General features: G+C 41.8%; 1 protein-coding gene across 5 annotated transcripts in view; it reads right to left on the bottom strand.

Moving 5' to 3' along the window:
- SYT7 (synaptotagmin 7) overlaps positions 1–26657 on the bottom strand; it is a 259466-nt gene that overhangs the window by 10517 nt on the left and 222292 nt on the right. For all 5 annotated transcript variants that reach the window (XM_075187974.1, XM_075187975.1, XM_075187977.1 and 2 more), the window contains 3 exons: positions 12962–13232; positions 10641–10810; positions 1970–2084 (listed from right to left, as the gene is read on the bottom strand). In XM_075187974.1, the coding sequence (XP_075044075.1) occupies positions 1970–2084; positions 10641–10810; positions 12962–13232 (556 nt within the window). The remainder of the gene's footprint in view (positions 1–1969; positions 2085–10640; positions 10811–12961; positions 13233–26657) is intronic.

Here is a 26657-nt window from a genome sequence, read left to right as displayed (position 1 = left end):
ATAGAGATGCTGGTCTCTGTGCTGGACCTCATCTGCATGGGAAGCCTAGGGGGCATCTGTCCTGTGCTCTCAGGCAGTGTCTCCTACTTAAGTCATATTTAGTATAGCTGCCAGGCCCAGACTGAGGAGCTCAGAAACAACACAGCATATCGTTGTCAAATGATCACAGAGTCACCCTATAATCTCCCTCAGGAGTATGTAATAATATGCAGGGAACACACTTTTACTTTACTCCACAGTAACCAATCAGAATTTAGTTTTCATTAGTCCAACGTGGGCTAGACAAAACTATTATATAACTGGTTGTTATGACTTGCAGTACATTTTAAAAGGCTTATTACATTTGTATTAAAGACAGACCTTCTAATCATTGGAAGTTTATACTGAGCAATACTTTACAGTTTAGAAGTTTGGGAACTGGAAAGGCCTGGCAAGGTCACGATCTACTCTAGGCATGGTCATGTCATCCTGGGATGAACCGAGTAGTTCTGAAGCACTAGGTCATCCCTAGCGCCTCTGTCCTCACCACATCCCAGCATTGCTGTACGTGACAGATGGCAGATGCACGTGGCTCCAGCACACAGTATACCTCCCACCAGTCCTGTTAGCCAGAATAAAAGTCCAAAATCTGGACTAATAAATGTTCAAAATGGGAACTGTTGGGAGGTATGTGTAAAACATGAAGGCCTATTCATTATACTGCAATAAATCTCATGAGATGACTGCAGTCTCTCAATCCACTGTGTAGATGACAGGTACAAAAAACAATGTTTTAAAAGGCTATTAAACCTCAAAACACAAGGAGCCTGATTCATTAAGGATCTTAACTTGAGAAACTTGTTATTTCAGTCTTCTGGACAAAACCATGTTACAATGCAAGGGGTGCAAATTAGTATTCTGCTTTGTACATAAGTTAAATACTGACTGTTTTTTCATGTAGCACTTGATAGCTTATTGAACACTGAAATTTAAAGTTGATATTTGTGTGCTACATGAAGAAACAGTCAGTATTTAACTTATGTGCAAAACAAAATACTAATTTGCACCCCTTGCATTGTAACATGGTTTTGTCCAGGAGACTGAAATAAGAAGTTTCTCAAGTTAAGATCCTTAATGAATCAGGCCCAAGGTTATGAAATCTGAAAATGCATCTTGTGACATTCACAAATTAATATGTACAGTTTCCCCCTAAAACACAAAATACAGAATACAGGTATTAGAAATAGTGGACCTGATTCATTAAGAAACGTAAATGCCAAAATCTGCTGTATTTTGTGTTAAATCACTCTGCATACGAACGCAACCAGACTATACGCCAGTGAACGCAGCAAAGTCCAATTCATCTTTGAGCACAAAGGACTCTTACTTTAGTCTACGATTTCATGGGCGGCACGGGAAGGGGAATGGGCGTATGTTCATAGTCAGTGTACAGTAAGGACGTGCCAAGCTTGAGCGCACTCAGCAATATCCCATTCAAGCTTTGGGCATCTCTAAGCTATGTATTTTTCTATCGTATCACTTGCACCAGCTACAGGTCTGGTCTAAGTGCAAATTCCTAGTGGTGATGACTGGAAATGCATGCTATAACAGGTATATGTAATCAGGAGCAACTGTAGAAATGTATTTTATGTACAGTAGACATTAATAACATCCTAATAAATGTATTTTATAGGGGGGGACTTTTTTTTAATGTTTTGTCATTAATGTCTATATTAACAGGTGACATTAACTGAATACTTTTTTTTCTGTGCGTCCTTTTGGGACTGTACATTCCACATATGTATTGGACGTATCACGCAGTGTCCTTTCTGTCTGAACAGAGCGCACCTAGACCCATATGCAACAAAAGATGCATCTTCAGGTCTGCTTCTAGCTGAATCCAGACGTGTGTATACCCGAATTGCATGCGTTTGTAAACCCCCAACCCCCCTCAATGTGGAAAGGGTTTTTGTTCTAGACTAACGCAGACCTGAGGTGCCTCCGATATCCATGGCTTTTAGATTCCGTGCCTTGATGATGTTGACAATGATAGAGTTCGCTGAGGGGTTATAGCAAAGAGACAGCAGCAATTCACCACGGCTTCCCTGTAATATAAATACAACATTATTCAGAAAGCTTTATTTTTTTCATTTAATGTTTATTTTGTTCTGGATGAATGCAACTAACAGACAACGTGTCACACATTTGTTTCCTTTACTTTAAAAAGGAAAACATTACTGTAGTGTCACTGAGAGAAAACATCATGGGGTATATTTACTAAACTGCGTGTTTGAAAAAGTGGAGATGTTGCCTATAGCAACCAATCAGATTCTAGCTGTCATTTTTTTGAATGTACTAAATAAATGACAACTAGAATCTGATTGGTTGTTATAGGCAACATCTCCACTTTTTCAAACCCGCAGTTTAGTAAATCTAGCCCCTGTAACCAGTAACTGTAAATCCAGTAACCTGAGACTAACAGTGTGTACCACAATCTATAACATTGTGACCATGGCATGCATAAATACATTATTTCCATTGTTTCCGTAATTTTACATCCATGTATGTCCCATTCTCACTCCATAATCACTTATATTATATGCTAGCATGGGCAAGGGATCCAATGCTCTTCTTGAAAAGATCTGACTTCACAAAAAGGGAGGATGTAGGCACCCATGAGAAAAAACTGAGACTTTCTCTCCCTCTCTGCCACGTGGTGTACACTCAGGGATATATTTACTAAAATGCGGGTTTGAAAAAGTAGAGATGTTGCCTATAGCAACCAATCAGATTCTAGCTCTCATTCTATAGAATGTACTAAATAAATGATAGCTGGAATCTGATTGGTTGCTATAGGCAACATCTCCACTTTTTCAAACTCTCAGTTTAGTACATACACCCCTAGATATTGAAATAGTCTAAATTTACAATCACATATACTGGGGAGGGGAGGGGGGCACATTCAAAGGTGGAAAAGCTTCTCTGAGCAATGACAGATACACTGGACTGATTGGCTACTGTTCTTACAAGGAAACATGTCAACTGCTATAATGAACAAATGAAACAGCTGGGGTGAGTTATCCAGAAAATTAATCTGATTGCCAGGAAGGAATGTTTTTCTTCTCTGAGAGATTGCATTGGCAAGTGCGTCTCTGAGGGCTTTAGTTGTGCTTTCCTGTGAATCAACACATCTATAATTTATATAAGGTTGAATTTGATGGACTTGTGTTTTTTTTCAACCGCATTAATTATGTAAGTATTTCATGTTCCATCTGTACTGACTGGATTGACAACAGTAACGTAATCCAGGCTGTGTCTTATTGAGATCAGTTCAAGCTCCTGCAGTTTGAACAGAATTTGGATGGGCTTGGACCACCTCTCCAACTTGTACTTTGTCTGAACTATCAGACCAGCCAGACTTCTGCCACAATGTTCTACACAGCTCCATTCGCAGTATGTTCGCTCTGTTATTCATCTGTATTACCATGTACATCTACCTGCATTACCCTGATTACTTCCCGTGTCTCCCCACACAGTCCCTTTATCCAGTCCTTCCTGTCGTACCTTTCCTCCCATATTCGGACCCCAGTGTCCCTACCCTATCACCATTTCAACCAATATTCCTGCTACTTTGACCACTTAGCCTTCACCTCCTCTGCCACCTGTTTGGCCTTATAAGCTTAATTTGCTCCTATTGTCTCTCTACTGTCACGAGCCGCGGCGGTACTCACAGCCGCCGCGGCTCGCTTCCTGTCGGTCCCAACGTCCCGGCCGTCACCATGACGACCGGGACGTCACTTCCCTCCAACTCCCGACCGTTGCCAAGGCAACGGTCGGACGCCTCCTCAGCGCCGCGTCCTGGCAGCCAGGCGCGCATGCGCCCTAGGGACAATCAGGCAGATTCAGCCTGTGGCTGAATTAGCAGGCATTAGCCTGCAAGTGTGGATTTCAGGGCTAAGCCCTGATTGGTCTTGCTAGGTGCTGGCAATTAGCCTGCAAGTGTGGCCATGTCTAGGGGCAGGTTCTGATTGGTTGTGGGTTGTATTTAAGGCAATGAGGTCTGCTGCCTCATTGCCGGTTATAGTCTCTGTATCCAGTCTGCTGTACCTGCTCTCTGCCTTGTTCCTGTCTATTGGACTTGCTGTTGTTTACCCGTGTATGACCCTTGGCTTGGATTTGGACTTTGCTTGTGTATCCCGTGACCTTGACCTCTGGCTTGAATACCGACCTCCCTGTCTGCTCGTGACCCTTTGACCTCAGCTTGTATACTGGTACTGTTGTCTGCTGCCGGCCCCTGACCTCTGCTTGGATTCCACTCCGCTTGCTTGGGTTCTCCCCAGCCGGTACACACTTCACGACCCTCTGTCAGTCTGCAGCCCAGTCTGTCCCCACCATCAGGGGCTCCAGTGAACACCTGACTGGCAGAGTAGATTCCGGGTTGTGTCGTGCCGGCTGGAGGGGTTCCTAACATCTACCCCCTATTTACAATGTAAGCTCTGACTCATGCAGCCCACTCTTCACTGTCCTGATTTTTTCCTGGATGTCATGTGAATTCCCTCCTTATTGGTCTTCCGCAAAACAGACTCAAACCCCTACAATCTATTTTGCACGCTGCGGCAAGACTGATGTTCCTTGCAAATTGTTATTCCTCTGTTGAATCACTCTGTATGTCTCTACACTGGCTGCCTGTTTTCTACCGAATCCAATTTAAAATACTTTTACTAACCTCAAAGGCCATCAACAAAGCTGCACCAACATACATCTCCTCTCTTGTCTCAAAATATCTCCCAACTCGGCAACTCCGTTCTGCACAAGATCTGCGTCTCTCATCCACCCTCGTTACATCCTCCCATTCCCAGTTACAGGACTTTTTCTGGGCTGCACCCACTCTATAGAATTCTCTCCCTCGCACAATAAGACTCTCCTCTGGTCTACAAACTTTCAAGTGTTCTCTGAAAACCCACCTCTTCAGACAAGCTTATAATATTCCTCAACCACCCTCTTAACCTCACTACCTTACCCTATTACCACCCGTTACACAATTTCACACAAGACAACTACCTCCTGACCAACATTGTTGTGTGACAGGATCATTTAGCCTATGAGGCACTTTTACCTTTGCAGTCTGGCTGGGCCGAAATGCAAAATCTAGACTTAGCCTTAGCTTCATGTGTCAAACTCCCATTGTTCCATAGATTGTAAGCTTGCGAGCAGGGCCTTCTCACCTCTTTGTCTGTTTTACCCAGTTTGTTTATTAGTTTACTGTGTTTTCCTCAATTGTAAAGCGCTACGGAATATGTTGGCGCTATATAAATAAATGATGATGATGATATGTTCTGTGAATTGCATCCATGCATTTATTATTCTGCTCAAATGGACCCTTGTCCCTGTTATTATGTATACTGTTTTCATGTATGTCATATCTGTACGATTTGTCAGGCTCTATGGAATTTGTGGTACCACATAAATAAATGATGATGATGATTATGAGATCATTCCCAACATTCCATTAAAAAATATAGACTTGGATTTATTCATGTTGTTTCACACAGAGATGCATTGGACACAACGATCTTCCTGCAACAGTTTGACAAGAGCCTCTTATCACGAATATTTACATGCTAGGACAGACTACATGCCGTCCACAGCAGCCTACAAATGGACACGCAGGAGTTGACTTAGCTGGAATATTCTATGTTGCTGTTATCATTCTAATGCTCTGATTGGTTACAGGATATTCTAGCATTCACCTGCTGCCCTTAGCTCTTTCCTACTTTATTTTCAGATTTGTTGAACTTGTCAAAATTTTTTTAAAAACAGGTAAGAAACTGTTTAAAAATATTTTCACATTAAAAAATGCTTTATTCAAATATTAAAGCATATATTTTTTGAATGGTTTTCATCTATTATCGCCATCAGACGACAGCAGAATAAGGATTACCGCGGTACTTGTTGAACAGACTTTCCCATGTAAAGACCCCGAATACGATAGCAGTGTTATAGCCGACGGTTTCATAGGGAAAAACAAAAGAATAACCTTATTGTCGGCAAACACACTAGGGCACATTTATCATTATTCGGCAAAAGTGAGAAATAGTTATCAATCCTTATCGCAAGGATAAGGATTGAGCTATTTCTCACATTTATTAAAAAGGGAACACAGAAACAGCATTTCCGAAAAACTGCTGTTTCTGTGATAGAAAAAATCACACTTACCCCCCTCTTCGGACGCGCTGTCTCGGGATCTCCTCTTCTTCCTTCAATTGCGCATGTGCAGTGCACATGCGCACAAAGTCCCCACTCTGTCTCTGCAACTAACGTTGCAGAGAGAGCGCGCTGAGTGACAGGGAGGGATCATGTGATCCCTCCACACATGCGCTGTCCAGCTCTGCTCTTCACATCGCGACTTTAATTCCACGGTAAGTGCACAATAGTGCACTACCGTGATTTGTTAAATATGCCCCACTGTCTTTTGCTGAAATTTTCGCCCCAATGTCGTCTTCCAGGTGCGTTTAGATTGTAACGTTACGTTTTATATCTGGATATTTGTACAGCTTTCCTTTTAACCTACTTGTATGTAGGCCACTGTGTGTCGTTATAAATAATTCATACATACATACATGTTTGTCAGTGCGTATGGTAAAGGTTTGGGGTTAGTAATAACTGTTTCTCATTGCCTTGCACAATCTTATTAGATGCTCCCTGTGCCAGTGTTGTTTGTGAATATTAAGTGTGAAGTCCTGCTAATTGTACTGCTGCGATTGTGTCAGCTTGGGTCTGCATCATGTAACGGGAATGATCGTCTACTGCTGGCTAGAGCGCGGTAACAAAGCGCCTGTTTAGCTCTCCAGCATCCTGGCTTTGTTGCAAGCTCGCCACATATTTCACAGGTGACATAAATATGCAGTGAGAACGTACAATTATATCATTAGCGGAGCCACAAGGATACAAAGTATCATTTGCTTTCTTGGTGCTATCAGTCTGCTGACTTTCCGAGTGGCTATAATTATATGTTGTGATACAGCGTGCCTGCCTTCAGGACAATGCAGAGCTAGGGAATGAGGATGTGTGTGTGAGTTAGACAAAGGAGAGGGAGGAGGGAGCTGCAAAAATAATGGACGGAGGCAATATTCTCATTTGTTTTTAATGATATATCTGCCAATATGGAGAATATGGCGCACACTTCTTTTCCTGGCGGCCTACATGGCTTCCCCCAGTGTGGCAATAGTATGAATCTGTAATTGTATTTGGCCTAAAGCACGAATCATGTATGAAAGTTCACCTGTCTGTCTGTTCTTATATGCTCATTGCAGAACATCAGTGAAGCGTGCCTATATTTACTGGTTCCCGCAAACACAGTGGAAACCTAGCGCTGCTCAGTCCTGTGGCGATAATGACTGTCAGCATTATGAGTAGTCTTACTGCTCGCCAATTCAGTGCAGGGAGCCTCTGCGCGTTCATGAGCTGGCATGGCAATGTCACACATGGCCAGGGGCTTCCACTGCGACTTTTGTTAATAAATGCATAAATAAACAATAGAAAAAAAACTTTTTATGTAAAAAAATGAAAAGCCTTCGTCACAGAGCCCCAGTGATTGTCACTGCCGGCAATACTCGGTGACAGACTCTGCCTGCAGTAGCCCTCAATAAATAGGCAGAAACCGCAGAAAGTGCTTTTTACCATGTAATAAATCATCATCATCATCATCATTTATTTATTTATATAGCGCCACTAATTCCGCAGCGCTGTACAGAGAACTCACTCACATCAGTCCCTGCCCCATTGGGGCTTACAGTCTAAATTCTCTAACACACACACACACACACACACACACACACAGAATAGGATCATTTTTTTTAGCAGCTAATTAACCTACCAGTATGTTTTTGGAGTGTGGGAGGAAACAGGAGCACTCGGAGGAAACCCATGCAAACACGGGGAGAACATAGAAACTCCTCACAGATAAGGCCATGGTTGGGAATCGAACTCATGACCCCAGTGCTGTAAGGCAGAAGTGCTAACCACTAAGCCACCATGCTCCCTTGTCTACTCACAGTACAGGGACTTGCTTGGCAGCGAATAACAGTAGGTACTTGTTTGGGTTCTGCATTGTCCACCTCTCCCCTTCCTGAAACCACAGCACACTTTTTCTCCCTTTCAATATCTTTAAGGTTCCTTTGTCAATGGTCAGATCACCCCCTGCAACCAGTCTTCATAACTGAGTACACATGTCAGAAAGGGAAAGTAGCCAATCGGCACATTAGAATGTTAACAGCAGCAAAATGCTGCTCTTAGCCAACTCTTGTGTGTCAATGTGTAGGGAAGCCTGAGATGAGACAGGTTAGTTCCACAAGTTCCCGATCCGAGTATCTAAAGGTTAACAGCACAGTGTAGTGATGTGAGGCTCCTGCCAAACTGCAGGAAGATTCCAGCATCAACCACACCACCAGTACATACATCCAACGTGTCCAGCTAGTAGGTGAAAGCACTCATACACTTGTTAGAGATTAGATACACTAAAATGCTCTAGTAGACAGAAGTGTACTCATTCGTACATATTAGGTGTGTTTGGACGCAAACCAGACAATACTCTTGCAGCTGCCCGCTCTCTGTGGGGCTAATGCGGAGCTGGCTGCAGTTGTTCCCCAAATCGCAGGCACAATTTACATTCATTCATGAAGCCGCAACCATATGCAAAGCGTCAACTATCTTATGCTGCGTGCCAGTTGGCAAGAGTGGCATATGCGTCTGGTTTACTCCAGGCATACAACACATACACCTGCGCCAATGTTTTTAACCATTTACCTTATTTGCAACAAAAGCATTCGCTGTTAGGCATTAATAAAACTGCTAATACCTCTTTAATACAGCACAAAAAAATTCCACGTCTCATGTGCAGAAAAAATAAAGCTTTGCTTAAACACAGAAAAGAATAATTTATGCCCGAGAGAGGAAGAAATTAGCGTAAGCTTAGCATTAGCAAACAGAGAATCACAAGTGGTTCACTAGTGCTGGGGACAGTCATCATCATCATCTGCTATTTGCACCTGCCCCTGACCACCCGCAAATAATACGGCTTTCCCAAGCACATGTGAGTCTTCCTCTGCATCTGTGTGCAAAGATGCCTAAGTTAGATAACCTCCATCGCACCCCGTCCTGCCTATCTAGGTGAAAGCAGGTATAAGTGGAGGAATCATGCAAATTTGTATGGGCATCCAAGAAGCAATTTTACATAAGATACGCTAAGCAAACTGACATAGAACTCACCCTGCATCAGTCTCTGTGTACACTAATGACACAGGATCCTTCCAGATGTATTGGCGTGTTCCATGATGGACTGTCTAACAGGCAGTGTAGGTAAAGCACTGCTATAGGATCATGTAGTCTACTTATGGTTTATATGTTATTTCATTTTCATCTTGTAGCAAGTAAATATTGTAAATAAATGAAATGTGTTAAAAAAAAGAGCCTATTGGTTATTCTGTAGTTAGATGATGACATGGTGAAAACTTATACATGATCCGGCTATCAGTATGACTAGTTAGAGTACCTTTACAATGGCTCTTGACGTCTATGTCAATGTACGACTGCTTTAAATCTATCATGTTGACTTTTCTGTTCCTGCTACATGTAGGTTGAAGTAATAGCCAGGAAGGGACACTTGGGAATTACAGCCCTGTGGGGGTAATTTTTCCTCTGCAGTCACCTATTCTCCAATTCTACACAACAGATTACATCTTTTCCCAGCTGACCTCAAGCTGAATAATACTCAGATTATTCTCTTTCTCTGCTACAAATCCCTCACCTGACAATGAAGTAACTGTGAGTGATCCTATATTACTTTTAATCTCTATGATCTGCCTCACCTATACAACTCTCCGAAAGCTGTCTTTTTCCAATACAAGTTTAATTTATGTCATCACCATTTCCAGCCTTTGTTACTGTACTTAAACTTCAGTTTATCCACTCCATACTCACTGCCGTGGTCTATTATGAATACTACTACTGAAGTTTGGATGGAGTCAGATAAAATACTGGTGCTCAGCGGATCCGGTGATTCCGCGTCTAAAGTTCTGGTCAGGATGGAATCACTTGCTTGGATCATTAGATGCATCAATGGACCTGACAAATAACCTTATGTACTTTGTATTTTATTGTAGGCCACCCAATTCCACCTAAAACTAAACGTTTAGTTCTGGGTGGAGTTAGCCTTTAAATGGTATGCGATTATAATAGTTTAAACAGAATTATCAATACAGCCATCTGTCTCTTACCGCCAGACAATATAGTACATTGATTGGGCAAAAATAGTTAGAGGAGTATGATGAGTCTATGTTAGGGAATTTAAACTGTAAGCTCCAATGGGGCAGGGACTGATGTGAATGAGTTCTCTGTACAGCGCTGCGGAATTAGTGGCGCTATATATATAACTGATGATGATGATGAGTAATGAGGTTATCAACAGCAATCATAATAGTTTTAGGTGTCTTTAGCCACTTATATTTGTGACTAGCTATTAGTTTTATATGGAGTACCCTGGGATTCCGGTTCAGTATTCCTTTAACGAAACCAGCTGTACTGACAAAAACTTGCATTGTTAACCTGCAATAAAGAACGATCAGACAGAGGTATAGGTAAAGAATGGTATAAATGCTTCATACGCTGCCATCGCTGCACGGTTTCAGCTCCTTCCAGAACGTCTGCATCTGCGTCAAGTCTATCTTGTTAAGAGGAATGGATACCTCTCCGATCGGGTCATTGCGGCTGAATCGGTCATAGTCCAAAACCTGGAGATACAAGACTCTCTGCACCACTTTCTCATAGGGGAATCCTGCAAAACAAGAGAGACTCAGTAATGTGTTGTGAGTGTGCCTGTGTCCCCAAAATACTTAGCCTAGAGAAGAGCATAATAGTGTGGCCCTAAAGTGTGTGCAAAGGGTATTCACATGGGCCCTCTGTTGCACAATGCTGACAATGTGGAATACACTGGGTATAATGAACTTATAAACTAATGAGCAGGTCCATGACCTTTACTGAATCAACTTGGAGATCACTCAGAATATAATTTAAGCAACAGCATAGGTTGTAGGCATTATAACACCAGTTATAACCTCGGTGAGCATTAATTATGACGCGATGATGCTATAACATTTTTATTTTTATGTCACTATCAGGTACAGTGTTAAGAGCTTATTAGCACCAGAAATATATTTTCTGTAATCACCTACTGCTAGTATTAGATCCCAAACTATACTTTTAATGGGGTGCTCTCCCGGCTAGCTAACTATATTATCATGAAAAGAAACAAGAAAGTTCTGATATCGGAGGCACTTCTATGTGACCAAAGCATTAGGGGTAATTATTTCATTATTTTTTACATAACTATTCACTCAATTTTTCCTGAGACACTTGACACTAATTTCTTGGCAGTATAAGTGTTTTGGGTTATTATAAATATTTATTAATATAATTGACTATATCTGAAACACTTAACACTTTCAGCATATTCTGCTTTTCATTAACATTGATTGTGAGGTATCTGTTCAGAACCTTGCGTTGTCTGTTCACATGTGCAAGTGGAACCAAAAGTAGACACAAGCAACTTTGCAGCACACTGTTGTAAAGCATGGTCCACCTTAACATTCCTTACCTTGTTTTGTTTCATAAAGCAAGAATCATGTAGCTCTTTCCCAAGGAGGAAGGAGGTAGACTATATGAGGCAGACCGCTCGTCCCTACTGCTCTGGTCTTAAATGTGCCACTGGCGCTGTATGGCCACCATGCATTGTGCGGTGGTGGAGGTCATGTGACATGTGTAATATGATCAAGTTCATATTCTCTGTTTTATGACCAGAAAAGCTTCACTTGTCCCCCCCAATAATTCAATAAGAGCTGGGGCTGGGGCTTAAGCTTGGTGGAGCATAAAACAGAGAATAAGAGCTGGGACCGATGGGGTATAAAGCTGAAAAAGGGACTGACTATGCATAAAGTAGGGACGGTTCTAGGGTCCGAGGGGGAGGGCTTGGAGGATTGCAAGTGAGCCTGGGACGTCTGTTGCCTACCACTGATTTAAATAGTGATGACTGTGAGAAGATCTTATGAGTTTTTACAGGTGCTGATTTTCTCACTGAAATCACTCCTTAAAGAACATTTTTAACAATTATTGTATTGATCAAAGCACATAGAGAGTCTGATTCATTAAGGAAAGTAAAGCAAGAGAATTAATAACTCTGAACCCTGGCAAAACCATGTTGCAATGCAAGGGGTGTACATGAGTATATTATTTTGCACATAAGTTAAATACTGCCTGTTTTTTCATATAGGACACAAATAATAGCATTATTGTTACACTGACATTAAAAGTTGATCTAGGACATGCTGTACCCCAACTATAAATCTGTCCTCACATTTTAAATTTACCTCCCCCTCCAATGCAACATGGTTTTGCCAAGGTGAAAAGTTACTCGTTTTCTTGCCTTGCTCTTCTTAATGAATCAGCCCCAGAATGTTTAATCTTTGAATCTATGTAATCTTATTAATTTTTGAACTTATATACCATTGACTTGTCTAGCAATTACAGGAAATAGAACTGGGACAGCATGATTTATTAATAAATATACATTAATCTGTTAATGTTTTTCTTTAGTAAATTGTTTTATTTTACAGTTTATTGATGGATTATTGCATTTATGATTGGTATACGTGGCATATTGACCTAACTTGTTTATGCACACTGATTGTGGCATCTCATTTTAGGTGACTTTTGTATCACTTTAATACAATTTGATAGCACTATAATGGTTTGGAGAAATACGCCGTATTAATATTGAATCAATTGGGATTTGTCACTTTCAGAGCAACGGTATTAGTTGATTATTTTACAACCTGTACTACACCTAACCTTTGGTGGCCCATAATTTGGTAAGTACGGCTGGAGCAAAGTAGCCCCAAATCTATGCCCCTCTCCACCATCTGTATCTCACCTTCGAAGAGGAAGGTCTCGTTCCAATGTGGGTTGAGGTTTTTCCTCTTCACCTTGGTCTCTAGCTTGTGCTTTTTGTCAGGCAGCAGATAAATCTTCACAAACGGATCACTGGTTCCACTAAAGTCCTTGGCTGGTAATTCCTGGGCCTTCATGATCTTAACAGTGAGAGTGGACTCCTGGAAGTTGTAGCCAACACTGAACTGGATACGGCCAAGGGTTTCCCGCCCTGAGCTGTCATGGCCCTCTTCCTCATCGGACCCAGGAGATAGCTAAAAGAAAAAAGAAAATTCTGTACTTTCTGATGTTAAAATACATTAAATTCCAAAAGATTATTTTGTAAAAGGAGGAGAAATTTAGATCATCATCATCGTCAACGTTTATTTATAAGGCGTCTCAGATTCTGCACCGCCGTACAATAAGGGTACATCAATACAAGATACATACTTACAGTAATAATAGACAAATACAATAATACTACATCAGTGATGGCTAACCTGTGACACTCCAGGTGTTGTGAAACTACAAGCCCCAGAATGCTTTGCCAGCTATCAGCTAGTTATCTACTGGCAAAGCATGCTGGGGCTTGTAGTTTCACAACACCTGGAGTGTCACAGGTTAGTCATCACTGTACTACATAAACCTGATAATACCTAGGTGAAAATTAGCATAAAATAAATAAAACAATACACATAGCGAACATAGTAAATAGTGCAATACAGCATACTATATAGAATGTACAATGTATACAGACAGAACCAACAGACGGCAGACAAAGGATAGAGAGCACCCTGCTTGCTAAATTTAGATAAAAAAAAATCATGTGGTTGGCCAATTTGGTTGTTTCTGACATGGTCTAATCCTCTCAGAATAAAATCAGATAAAGCTAGATTTGACCTATCAAGGATGAAAATAGTCAACCAATTAATAGAATGTCTGCCAGATCAATGCTTGTTCCAGAAATTGAGAGGGGCACATGCACAAACCAAAGACATTTCCATTTCACATTTACTCTCATTAAAGATAACTGTTTATAACCCCAAATAATAAGATTAACTTCAAATCATTGTTTTTAATCTTTCTGTGTCTTAATGAAAACAGAATAACATCATCATCATCACCACCATTTATTTATATAGCGCCACTGATTCCACAGCGCTGTACAGAGAACTCATTCACATCAGCCCCTGCCCCATTGGAGCTTACAGTCTAGATTCCCTAATATACACACACACATATATATATATATATATATATATATATAGAGAGAGAGAGAGAGAGAGACTAGGGTCAATTTTTGATAGCAGCCGATTAACCTGCCAGTATGTTTTTGGAGTGTGGGAGGACACCAGAGCACCCGGAGGAAACCCACACAAACACGGGAAGAACATACAAACTCCCCACAGATAAGGTCATAGACGGGAATTGAACTCATGACCCCAGCACTGTGAGGCAGAAGTGCTAACCACTAAGCCACCGTGCTGCCTAACATTTCAGCTTGTTGGCAGCACTAACACTTAACAGTTGCTAATATATAAATATATATAATTTTAAAAATGATCAAGGGTTGCAGTGGTCTGTTGGCTGCCAGCCAGGGGGAGTTGGTGAATTTGGGGGGTGGGAGATGTTAAGGTGGGGACATCCGTGCAGAAATAGCAGGGTGACAATTGGGCACATGAGATACTAGAGGAAAAGAGGTAGATTTGGGTGCCGTTAGCATTGAGGTGGTAGAGAAGACTGAATGAATATGTCAGCTGCAGTGAATAGAGGGGATGTGATAGCTTTGCATCTTTTCAAACTTTTCAAATGTAGAATAACTGTGTTGGAGGCAGCTTTACTATGTGCTTTATTTCCACCAGATGGCAGCAAAAATGAATACAAATATTTTATAAATGATCAGATTGAGGATACTAATTGAAAAAAAAAAAAGGTGGAGTTCAACAAACTGCCATTTGATTTGATTCCTGACATAAAGTCAGAATGTTGTGTTCACTAACCCAGGAGCTGCATTGTCAGCTAGTATTATAAAACTACAAGTTATGTGCAACCTAAGAATGGGGAAATACAGAAGTGACCTGAAGCATATTTCCCCAGACCTTTACTAGTCCCCTGGAAAGTTTAATTCAAAAATAAAATAATCTCTTGACTTTGAATGGTAGTGATGCATTTTATATAGGAGGCACACACAAACGTTGTTTGAATGTCACACAAAAGTAATGTGGCTCTAAACACACTAAAAAGGCACCAGCCTTCCATTGTTGCCCACTTATCCCTGTTTTATTTTGTCTTACTTTCACCCTTACGGACCTGTAACATTGCATACCTCACAACTTGAGTCTCGGCTGATTGCTGAAGGGGGCATGACCATGTCGGGATAAGGGCATGGACATGAAATGATGTAACCTCCATTGACCACAAATAGGACTGTCCAGCCTAAAGGCTCTGAGGTCAGGGTGTGCAGAATTCCCTGGTTATAAATAATACTGCACTGCCGCTAAGTCATACTTGCCTACATTGGCAGGGACTCCTCCGGGAGATCAGAGGGAGGGTGGTGTGTTGGGGACGGGGCCCGACGAGGGAACGTCATTTGGCCCCGCCTCCAAGACATTAATCACGGTTTCCGGCCAATTACAGCAGGGGGCGGGGTCACAATGAAGCGCGATTTGCATCCTAAGTCCCGCCCCCGCCACTTTACTATTGTGGAAATTAGGAACTGGGAGGTTGCCTCGCTCTCTGGACTCCCAGAAATTTGGGAGTCTCCTGGACATTCCGGGAGAGTAGGCAACTATGCGCTAAGTACGCCACTGTCTTGTGAGCAAGTTACATAAGGGTTTATTTTTTTTACCAGGAGGATGTGCTGGAGGGGAGTTTTAATTTAGAATGAAGGTATCCTATATATGGTCTGTTTCTAAATTTTTTCAATAACTACAGGTCCCATCTGGGAGGTCCTATACTTTTCACCTCTTATTTCTTCTTTTAATATATTTATTTTCCATTTTTACTGGGCGTGCTGCAATATACGTTTTAAGTGTATTATACGCTATAAGCGGATCTTACTGCAATGAACGCACTTTGTGTACTATACAGGCCGCTGCATACTATGTACATTGCTTAATTTGGACAGACATAATTTATGCCTACACTTTTGTCGTAAGTTTTGTCTACATCAACCCCATTGTGTGAAAGCAACGCTAGGAAAAATCATTAATATGTCATATATCTAGAAAAAGGAAGCCCTATTTGTCCTCAAAATATATTTATATTATTTGTATTTATTAGCCTTTATTCATATAGTGCTTACATATTACTCAGCACTTTATAGAGAATATTTAATCGTTCACATTAGTCCCTGCCCCAGTCTGAATTCTCTCAGACACACACACATGTACACACACTAACATTAATCACCCGGAGGAAACCCACACAAACACTGAGAATATACAAGCTTCACACAGATAATGCCATGGTCAGGGTACAGCCCAGCTCTGTGAATCTGCAGTGCTAACCACTGTGCCACAGTGCGCCTGCTTACAAGATTTTATTCCTTTATTATAGAAGATATTATTTCCTTGCTGTTAATATACTAGAGCTGCACTTAGTACCTTACTGTGTAGACGGTTTTAAAATAAGGCTGTAGCCCAGGGTTTCCCAAACCCAGTCCTCAGGGCTCCCTAACAGTGCAGGTTTTCCATATCTCCTTGCTGGAGCACAGGTGTATTAATTACTGACTGACACATTGTAACAGATCCACAGGTGGTCTTAATTATGTCTCATGTGATCCTGAAAACCTGCACTGTTGGGGAGACCTGAGGACTGGGTTTGGGAAACCCTGCTGTAGCCTAATATGTTGACTACATGGGCAATGCTCTATCTGGTCATTAGTCACCAGGCTCGAGGTGTTGGGAGGATCACTATAGCTGGCTGAACAAAAAATATGTGTCCTAAAATATATATTACCATATCATTAACAAGTCACTTATACTCAGCACATCCACTAGCACACCTCCCACCTGTCCCTATTTTGGTGGGACATCCCGATTCACGGCACGCAAAAAAGACGGGGCTTAAAGTGGTAAAGCGGGTGGTGCTTTTATCAAATATGGCCATTTGTGGGCGGAGTTTGGGCATAATTGTGCGCGGTTTGGAGCGGGTGGTCTTATTTCGTCCCGTTTTCAGGATTCTGAATGTGGAGAGCAATGAGCAGTGACCAGTATATTACACCCAGCACTGCCCAGGGATTCAACTCAGCGTTGATCAAAATAATATGCGAGAACATCACATCACACCCACAATACTGTTCTGTTGTCACAGTGCAAGACAACAGCTAACGTCCCTGCTGCATCGGTGCTACCCTGCTTTTGTATAGAACCACCAATAATGTGCAATATCTGTTCTTTTGAGTGTCAATGGAGATTGAGTATAAAACATAGATAAGAGAATATATATAAAGTTCAAATAGTTGTTATTATTGTTTGCTTTTAAGGTGCCACAAAAACACAGCGCTTTATAAATAAAGTTGCACTTGTTTGGTTGATCATGGTATGTGTTGCACTGACATGGAAAACGAGCTATTGTTTTGCAGGAAAGAAATGAGCTATCAAAATAACATGGTGGGACAGGGAAGGGTGCACCTAGGGAGATGTTCCCAGTTCTATGGGTGGGCGCACAACATATTTAATTACCTGACCTGATTTTGCACCTAAGCAGAGGTGGTATTGACCAATCCTCAGGCCCCATCATATACGTTTAACGGGACACATTTTGCATCTGACAGATGCACTTCTGTGGAAAAGTGTAATTCGCGATGCACTACGACAAACATAAAAAAATAAACATTTAAAACAAAAATGACACAAAATAAAGACAGTCCCAATGTCCTCTCACTCTTGTGACAAATTAAGACATAAATAAAGCTAAACAGAGCAACGGAAACGTCAAAGTTTAAATTAATGAAGGGATTGGTCCTAAATGGAAGTGGTTTGGACTTTGATGTAACATATTTAATGTTTTAATGTTTCTCCCATGTGCATTTTTTTGCGAGTATCTGCCCTCCTGTAAATGTAGGTGCTTGAAAATCGAGAAATGGGCGGGTCTTGAAAATGCGTCGGGTGACTATGAGGAACACTTGTACAAAATACACTGGACGGATCTGTAGTTCATACATGAGCCTTATAATGTGTAATATGTCACAAAATGAAGTTTGATCAAACACACAGTCAAGTCACATTAAAAAGACAGCCATTTGCAAGTCCCGCTAACTCCATAAGGCTCCATATGCTACTGTACCATCTCACCGTAGATGATGAATTGCTGGTGTAGCGAAGTCCTAATTAAGAAGACCATTAACAGCTGCTCTCAATTATCAAAAATAAGACATTTCTCCATATATTATATTACACACATACTTAATCACAAGGGAGCCTGTCAATGAGACATAGTATGCTAGCTTTAAATGTGTTTGTTTTAGCCTGGTAGATTTTTTTTTAGCATACATATATATATCCCCTTGTGCAGTGCCGGTGCTAGGGTGCATGGCGCCCTAGGCATTTTGTAAAAATCGGCGCCCCCCTTCCCTGCAAAAATTGGCGCCCCCCCCCCTGCAAAAATCGGCGCCCTCCTCCCTCCCCCCTCACCCCGTCTTTCCTTACCTTGAATCACCACCGCCGCCTCTCTGCTCCATCTCCTCCCCTCCACTCACTGACACTGTCGGGCTGTGATGATGATGTCACGGCCCGACAGTCAGTGAGTGGAGGGGAGGAGACGGAGCAGAGAGGCGGCGGTGGTGACAAAATAGCCTCTTCCCCCCTCCCCGTGCATCTGAATGCTGTGCGGCGGCCGTGACAGGTATGGTCAGCGGTCGCCGCACAGTTTTAAAGTAATGTTCATTCTGTGGCGCCTCCAGGCGCCCTCCAGAGCCCGACGCCCTAGGCAAGTGCCTAACCTTGCCTAATGGGAGCGCCGGGCCTGCCCTTGTGACAGGAAAGGCTAAATATCAAAGTGCTGGGAGAAAAACACATTGATAATTTTAATGCCTTGCTGGTGCGGATGAAAGAGATATACCCTTATATTTAGTTTATACTGTTTAGCAAAATAGTTTCTATTACTTTAATAAAGGCAAGTGAGGCTGATCCTAACATGTCCTTCCCATTGCTTTATTAAAGTCATAGGGCCTGATTCATTAAGGAAAGTTAAGCAAAAAACGGAGTAAATTTTCTTACTCAAGTTTTCTGGATAAAACCATTTTGCAATACAAGGGGTGCAAATGAGTTTATTAAAAAGGATCCTGTGATGTCCCATTGAGACGTCAACAGGTTGTCTAGGCGGTGTTAGGAAAAAACAAAGAAACCAGGATCAGGGGCCTGATTCATTAAGGAAAGTTAGGCAAAAAAAAAAAAGGAGTAAATGTTCTCCGGAACAAACCATTTTACAGTGCAAATTAGTTTACTATTTTGCACATAAGTTAAATACCGGCTGCTTTTTCATGTAGCACACAAATATTTGATAGCTTTATTTTTACACTGAAATTTAAAGTTGATCTAGTACATGTCCTATCCCAACTATGAGTCTGTCCCCACATTTTAAATTTACCCCCCTCCCCGCGCTCCAATGCAACATGGTTTTGCCCAGGTGCAAAGTTACTCCTTTTTTATGCTTTACTCTCCTTAATGACCAGGGGGTAAATGTATCAAGCTGAGAGTTTTTCTGCGAGTTTGAAAAACCAATCAGATTGTAGCTATCATTTATTTAGTACATTCTACAAAATGACAGCTAGAATCTGATTGGTTGCTATAGGCAACATCTCCACTTTTCAAACCCGCCGGAAAACTCTCAGCTTGATACATTTACCCCCAGGTCTTTCCAGGTCTTTCGCCAACCTCAACGAACTGATCAAGGTAAACTGGGTCTAATAGCTGCTCGCTTACCAGTTACTATTTGATCCAATTTACAAAAAAAATAAAAAATAAATAAAAATATAGACCTGGCATCTTAAACGTAAGATTTCCACAGGAGTAACATAACACAACTGGGATAATCAATTTAAATGAAAAATATCACATATTTTGCTATAAATGTTTAGGAAAACGTGGGTGACATGATTTCTTGACTATCAGGACAAAGCAAGAGATAAAAAATTAATTACTGTAGACATCATTTAAGAGTACGCAATAAAGCAAAAATCAAACAATCACTGCAGGCACATAATTATTTTCCTTCCAATTTCAGTGTGGATTTTTTCATATTACTGTTTACAAAGGTTAGTTTGATGCAATCAGTTTAATTATAACTTTTATTCCGGATGTGTACCAATAGCCCTCCCCTCCTTCATGCCCATCTTATCACATCCAGGGGAGTCCTTCCCAGTCACGTCCCATTCCCTAACGTGCACCTCTCCACATCCTTTTTAATTAAAGAGAAATTCTATGGAAAATGTGTTTATTGTTAGTAACATATGGTTTTATATAAAACTATGGTGTTTCCATGCTGCAAGATGAGGTCACCTCTCCATGTCTGCCGGGGGAGGGGGGGGGGGCATATTGAGATACTATGGACTGGGTCACGGTGCCACCTGCATATTTTTCCTTTAAAAAGTTCCTAATAGGCTGCTGAGCTCAAGGTAGACTACTACAGTTAATACTGAATGATAGGGTGGACCAATCAGAATTTCATCTGATTTATTAGTCATTCAGTTACAAAAAAATATAAATAATATGTACAAAGTGAAAAAAATATATCATTTTGATTCTTGACTCTATAATTGAACCAAATCTTGAATCAATTACAATTAATTGGTATAAATATTATTAGGCATTGGAATAGTGCATATAATCATCTGGAAAAGAGTCATAGGGTAAATGTATTAAACAATGGATTCTGCAAGTCACCGATTTTCGGCGACTTTGCGGGGGAAATTTAAAACGGCAATGGTTTTAAAGGCAAGTTTTGCCTTGAAAGCCATCGCCCTTTTAAATTTCCTCTGCAATGTAGCGAAATACTGGCGACATTGCAGAATCCGCCACATAATACATTTACCCCCCATGTAGAGGTAGTTTACTTATTGTAATTAGTTTTCAGAAAAATTATATACACAAGAAAGAAAACAAAAATAACCCCCACTCAAAAATAAATAAATAAATAAAAACAGTATAAAATGTGCTTGAGTAGCTCAACTAATAAATATATTCACAAAAGGATACATTCCCACACGCTGTGGCTGCCATTTTTGTCCCATGTCATAGGTTTCAGCACAACCCTGCTTTCTACTGCAGAAAGGGTGATGGGGTGATTCCTACCGTTTTGGGATATAACTCATAGTTGCCTACTCTCCAGGGAAGTCCGGGAGACTTCCGAATTTTTGGGAGTTCTCCCGGACTCCCGAGAGAGCAGACAAAAATCCCGGAATCAGCATCTCCCCGTTGTTGTAGATGGTGGGGGCGGGGCTAACAGCGGCAACGTGGCCCCGCCCTCTGCTACGATTGGCGAGGATTTCCTAAGATTGACAGGGGCGGAGCCTAGCGGCGCATCCCACGTGGCCATGCCCCCTCAACGGACCCCCTCCCGGACAGCTGGTCTCAAAAGTAGGTAAGTATGATATAACTGCTAGCTTCATTCGCTTATGACTGGACACTTGCAACCATAATTTCAGACCCGACTATGACCGTAAGCACTTGGCTAACATCTCGGGATCTACAACCATACATGTGTTATAATAGTTCCAGTAAAATACAAAAAATGTAATTTAAAAAAGACAAGCTAAAAAGGTATATTTATTATAACTTGTGTGTTTTGGCATTTTCTTTTGTTTTCAGATTTAGGAAAGATGTTTGCAAGTTATTTAACCAAAGATGAGCCTTTCATGGAAAAAAATATATGGAATTTTAATTTTTTGAACAGAGTTCCGGTGAAATAAGAAATTCTTAAGACAAGTGGTATTCACTAATAGAGGTTAATAAAGTGGATTCCCCACTGTGAAGCAGACATAGGACCTGATTCATTAAGGATCTTAACATAAGAAACTTCTTATTTCAGTCTCCTGGACAAAACCATGTTACAACGCAAGGGGTGCAAATTAGTATTCTGTTTTGCACATAAGTTAAATACTGACTGTTTTTTCATGTAGCACACAAATATCAACTTTAAATTTCAGTGTACAAATAAGCTATCAAGTATTTGTGTGCTACACGAAAAAACAGTCAGTATTTAACTTATATGCAAAACAGAATATGAATTTGCACCTCTTGCATTGTAACATGGTTTTGTCCAGGAGACTGAAATAAGAAGTTTCTTAAGTTATGATCCTTAATGAATCAGGCCCATAGTCTGCAATGCCTCACACCTCATTCTTATAGTTCACACATATACTGGATTCCCACCAGTAACAATGTTATTAGTAACACATCAAGAGGTGAAAATAAGACACACTAACATCATGGACAGTGGTTTGTAAGAAGACCTCAATGGCGCATGAAGCAACTACAAAGAAATATACATTAAAAGCTGATTAAGTTTAAAAGCCTAATGTTCATATTTTAATTTCCTCGGCTGTGAAGGTAATTGTACATGACTGTCACTGCATGTATGTAATATATTATGACAGTAGGCACTTACAAAAGAGAGGACCATTGATGATGGGTTACAAACTTATATTCCCTTGATCAAAATATGGGTCAATACTTATTTTACATGTTTTATTATTCTAGATTAATAGAGAGTCACACTAAGAAAAGAGGCTACCAACGAAAGCCCGTGGCTTGAATTCAAGTTGGCCTGAACATATCATTTAATATTCAAAACAATGTACGTAATCTCCAGAATTGTCAGAAACAAATTTACATGTGGATCATATGGACTTTCTGTTTTTGTGTAATCAATGACACATCTTGTGTGGTGTTCCTGGTATGCGGTCGTTAGTAGCTACCAAAAGTGGTCCAAGGAAGGACAACCGGTGAACCGGCGGCAAAGTCATGGGTGCCCAAGGCTTATTGATGCGCCTGGGGAATGAAGGCTAGCATGCCTGGTTCAATCACACAGAAGAGATACTGTAACACAAATTGGTAAACAAAGAACACACAGTGCATCGCAGCTTGCTGCGTATGGGGCTGCATAGCCTCAGACCGGTCAGAGTGCCCATGCTGAACCCCTGTCCACTGCTGAATGTGGCTACAATGTGCACGTGAGCTCCAGAATCAGGACCATGGAGCAATGGAAGAAGGTGGCCTGTTCTGATCAAATATGTTTCCTTTTACATCATGTGGATGACCAGGTGCATGTGTGTCGTTTACCTGGGGAGGAGATGGCTCTATGGTGCACTATGAGAAGAAAGCAAGGCGGCGTTGTAAGTGTGATGCTCTGGGCAATGTTCTGCTGGGAAACATTGGGTCCTGGCATTCATGTGGATGTTCCTTTGACACGTACCAGCTAATTAAACATTGTTGCAGACCAAGTACACTCCTTCATGGCAACGGTATTCCCTGATGGCAGTAGGATAATACACCCTGCCGCACCTCAAAAATTATTCAGGAAGGAACAAGACAAGGAGTTCACAGAGTTGAATTGGCCTCCAGATTCCCCAGATCTAAATCTGATCGAGCATCTGTGGGATGTGCTGGTAAAACAAGTCCGAGGCATGGAGGCCCCAACTTGCATCTTACAGGACTTAAAGGATCTGCTGCTAACGTCTTGGTGTCAGATACCACAAGACACTTGTAAAAGTCTTGTGTAGTCCATGCCTTTACGGATTACAGCTAATTTGGTGGCATGACTGGAACCTACACAATATTAGGCAGGTGTTTTTAATGTTGTGGCTGATTGGTGTGTATTCTGGTGATGCAGAATCCTAACATGCAAGGTAACATTATATCACTATAACAAGTATATATTGCTGTTGAGGTGCAGTGGAACAAGGATCACCTCACTCCTGACCTAACACGGCCAGCCACTGCTGGAGACCATCGGGTTTCTGCACCACACAGAAGTTCTGCATTCTTATTGGGCAACAGAGATCATACTGAAGAGTGATTAGAGATTAAGTGACTGGGAACCAAATGAAATAGTTTTCAGGCCCAACCCTGGAACCAGAGGCTGCCATCGCCACCTCTGATCACCAGCTGATGAAGAAGGAGACTGAAAGTGGCGCCATTTTATAATTACATGTTTCCTGATGTTTTTCAGGCAAGCTAGTAGGACACAAAGGGTTAATCTATCCTGCCACACAGATCAGCAGACAATTAACTACCTTCCATAAATCCTCTTGTATCTGCCGCCTTCAATCTAATTATGTATCTTGCATGGAATGGATGCTGGCCCCCACCTATTGTCTGCAGAAGGGCTTAGTTCGTTTCCTTCACAGAAGCCTGGCACAAGCACAGAAACTAAACTGCTGGTCATGTTGCATATTGCAAATATATCAAGAACTGCATGTATAAACAGGCCAGATGGGCAAGCCTTATTTTTGTACGACTAGCTGGAAACCTGAGAGAAGGGCTTCCAGAGCCAGCAGTATCCAGGGTGGCGCAGACTGGCAAACGTCTGGTCTACATGGGCTCAAATCACTCAAGATCAAACAGGTTTTTACACCAACCTACCATCTGGTACTTATCTACCATCATGTGTCAAGACAAAACCAAGAATTCCTCAGTATAAGGAGGCATGTCTAATACTGGAAAATATTCTATATGTATAAGCTGGAGTGAAGAGCTAGGAAGTGTATCTCTCTCTTCTATTCCTGTGCAGTTTGTGTTGGCGATTAACCACAGTCAGTCTACAACATAGATTATCCTTGAAGACACCGCGCTTGAAGATGATAACAATAGATAACAGTTCAGTGGACTTATTAGATTATTTTGAAGACCAGAATCCAGAAGGGAAATTGCTTTGCCGAATGCATCTTCCAAGGAATTCAAAGCAGTTTATTTAGCCTTACTAGCCTTCCAGAGAGAAATCAAGGGACAACTGATCAAGATCCAATCGGACATCCTTACGGATGTGAAATACATCAACAACCAGTGTTGGACAGACAACCAGAGGTGGAACTACCTCCTTTGCATGTGGTACAGTGGCTACAGCGTCCATAGGTGAGGGAGTGTAACGGATTACTGGATAACACTACTAATCTTGATTAACGCTGGCTTACCTGAGGTGCGGAGTCTAACGATCTCCCCAGTATTCACCAAGAACCGCCGCAAGGCGGGATGGGCTTTGCTGCCAGGAGTCGCAGGTCGCGGTTCTCAGGTTTGCCCCAAGATGTAGTACAGCGGAATAGGAGCAGGAAGAGAGTAGTCGGACAGGCCGGGTCGGTACACAGGAAGGCAAAGCAGACAAAATCAGGAGGCAATCTCGGAGTCAATCAAACCGGGTCGGTACACGGGTCACCAGAACAGAAGCGTAGTCAGCTAGCCGGGTCGGTACAAAGGAATGGCAGGTAAATGTGAAGAGAGAGAAGCGTGAGGCTATCCGAGTCAGGAGCACAGGCATTCAGGATGGTCAGCAAGCCGGTCGGTACACAGGAGAAACAGAGTCCAGAAAGGTCAGCAAGCCGGGTCAGTACACAGGAGGTCAAATACACAGGGAGCAGGCACAAGGAGGAACAGGAATCAGGAGCAAGGAACAGGTAAGTTGCTCTGACACTCCTAAAGTGTCAGAGCACTGTTTATATAGGAAGTCCCAGTTTGAATTCCCCACCCTCGATTCTAGCGGTCATGTGACCGCTGAACCCGGAAGTGCGGCCGGGTCTGACGGAGCGGCGGGGGAGCGAGGATGGGTAAGTATTGTAACAGGGAGAGCGATAGCAGCAACACTCCCTGTGGCCTTTAGATATTTCCGCCATTGCCTACACCATCATCTGAGATCAAGTGAAGTGGAAATAGAGCTTCACTGCACACATTCAGGCTCTTGTGTATCCTCAGAGAAGCAAAGAGGGGCATGCGGGAGGAACGACTGGACCACAACTCCCCCAAAAAACTATTTTGCTCTTGCGCCCAGTGATGTAGTGTTCCGTCCATGCCCACAACATCCTGGTTTTGTCTTTGCTTCAGAATCTCTTCTCACGGGCAGAGACCCCCCCTGGCCAGCTTGGGACATGACTTGGCTGAAGACCCAAGGTAATGAGGGAGCTTTTGCGGAAGGTAGGAAATACTGCAAATCATCCACATGATGGTACCTATTAATCCTTATCCCACGGGATGTCCAATACATATTCACTGAAATCCAACAGAGCAGGTAATGATCATCATCATCATCACCATTTATTTATATAGCGCAACTAATTCCGCAGCGCTGTACAGAGAACTCACTCACATCAGTCCCTGACCCATTGGGGCTTACAGTCTAAATTCCCTAATATACACACAATTTGATAGCAGCCAATTAACCTACCAGTATGTTTCTTGGAATGTGGGAGGTACCCGGAGCACCCGGAGGAAACCCACACAAACACGGGGAGAACATACAAACTCCTCACAGATAAGGCCAACTCGGGAATTGAACTCATGACCCCAGTGCTGTAAGGCAGAAATGCTAACCACTGAGCCACCATGCTGCCCGTAATGATGTTTAAGGTATGTGAAAACACAGAATACCATAACAACTAGCAAACCCCTTTTCATTCTGTAAAGAAAACCAATGTCTCCATATGAAACAATGGAATACTAAAATTTATTTCACAATACACAAGCACATGTAGATTCACGTATGTACAAACT

Source organism: Mixophyes fleayi, chromosome 10, assembly GCF_038048845.1.
Source record: "Mixophyes fleayi isolate aMixFle1 chromosome 10, aMixFle1.hap1, whole genome shotgun sequence".
Taxonomy (NCBI): Eukaryota; Metazoa; Chordata; class Amphibia; order Anura; family Limnodynastidae; genus Mixophyes; species Mixophyes fleayi.
This window is presented reverse-complemented; position numbering and strand designations above follow the sequence as displayed.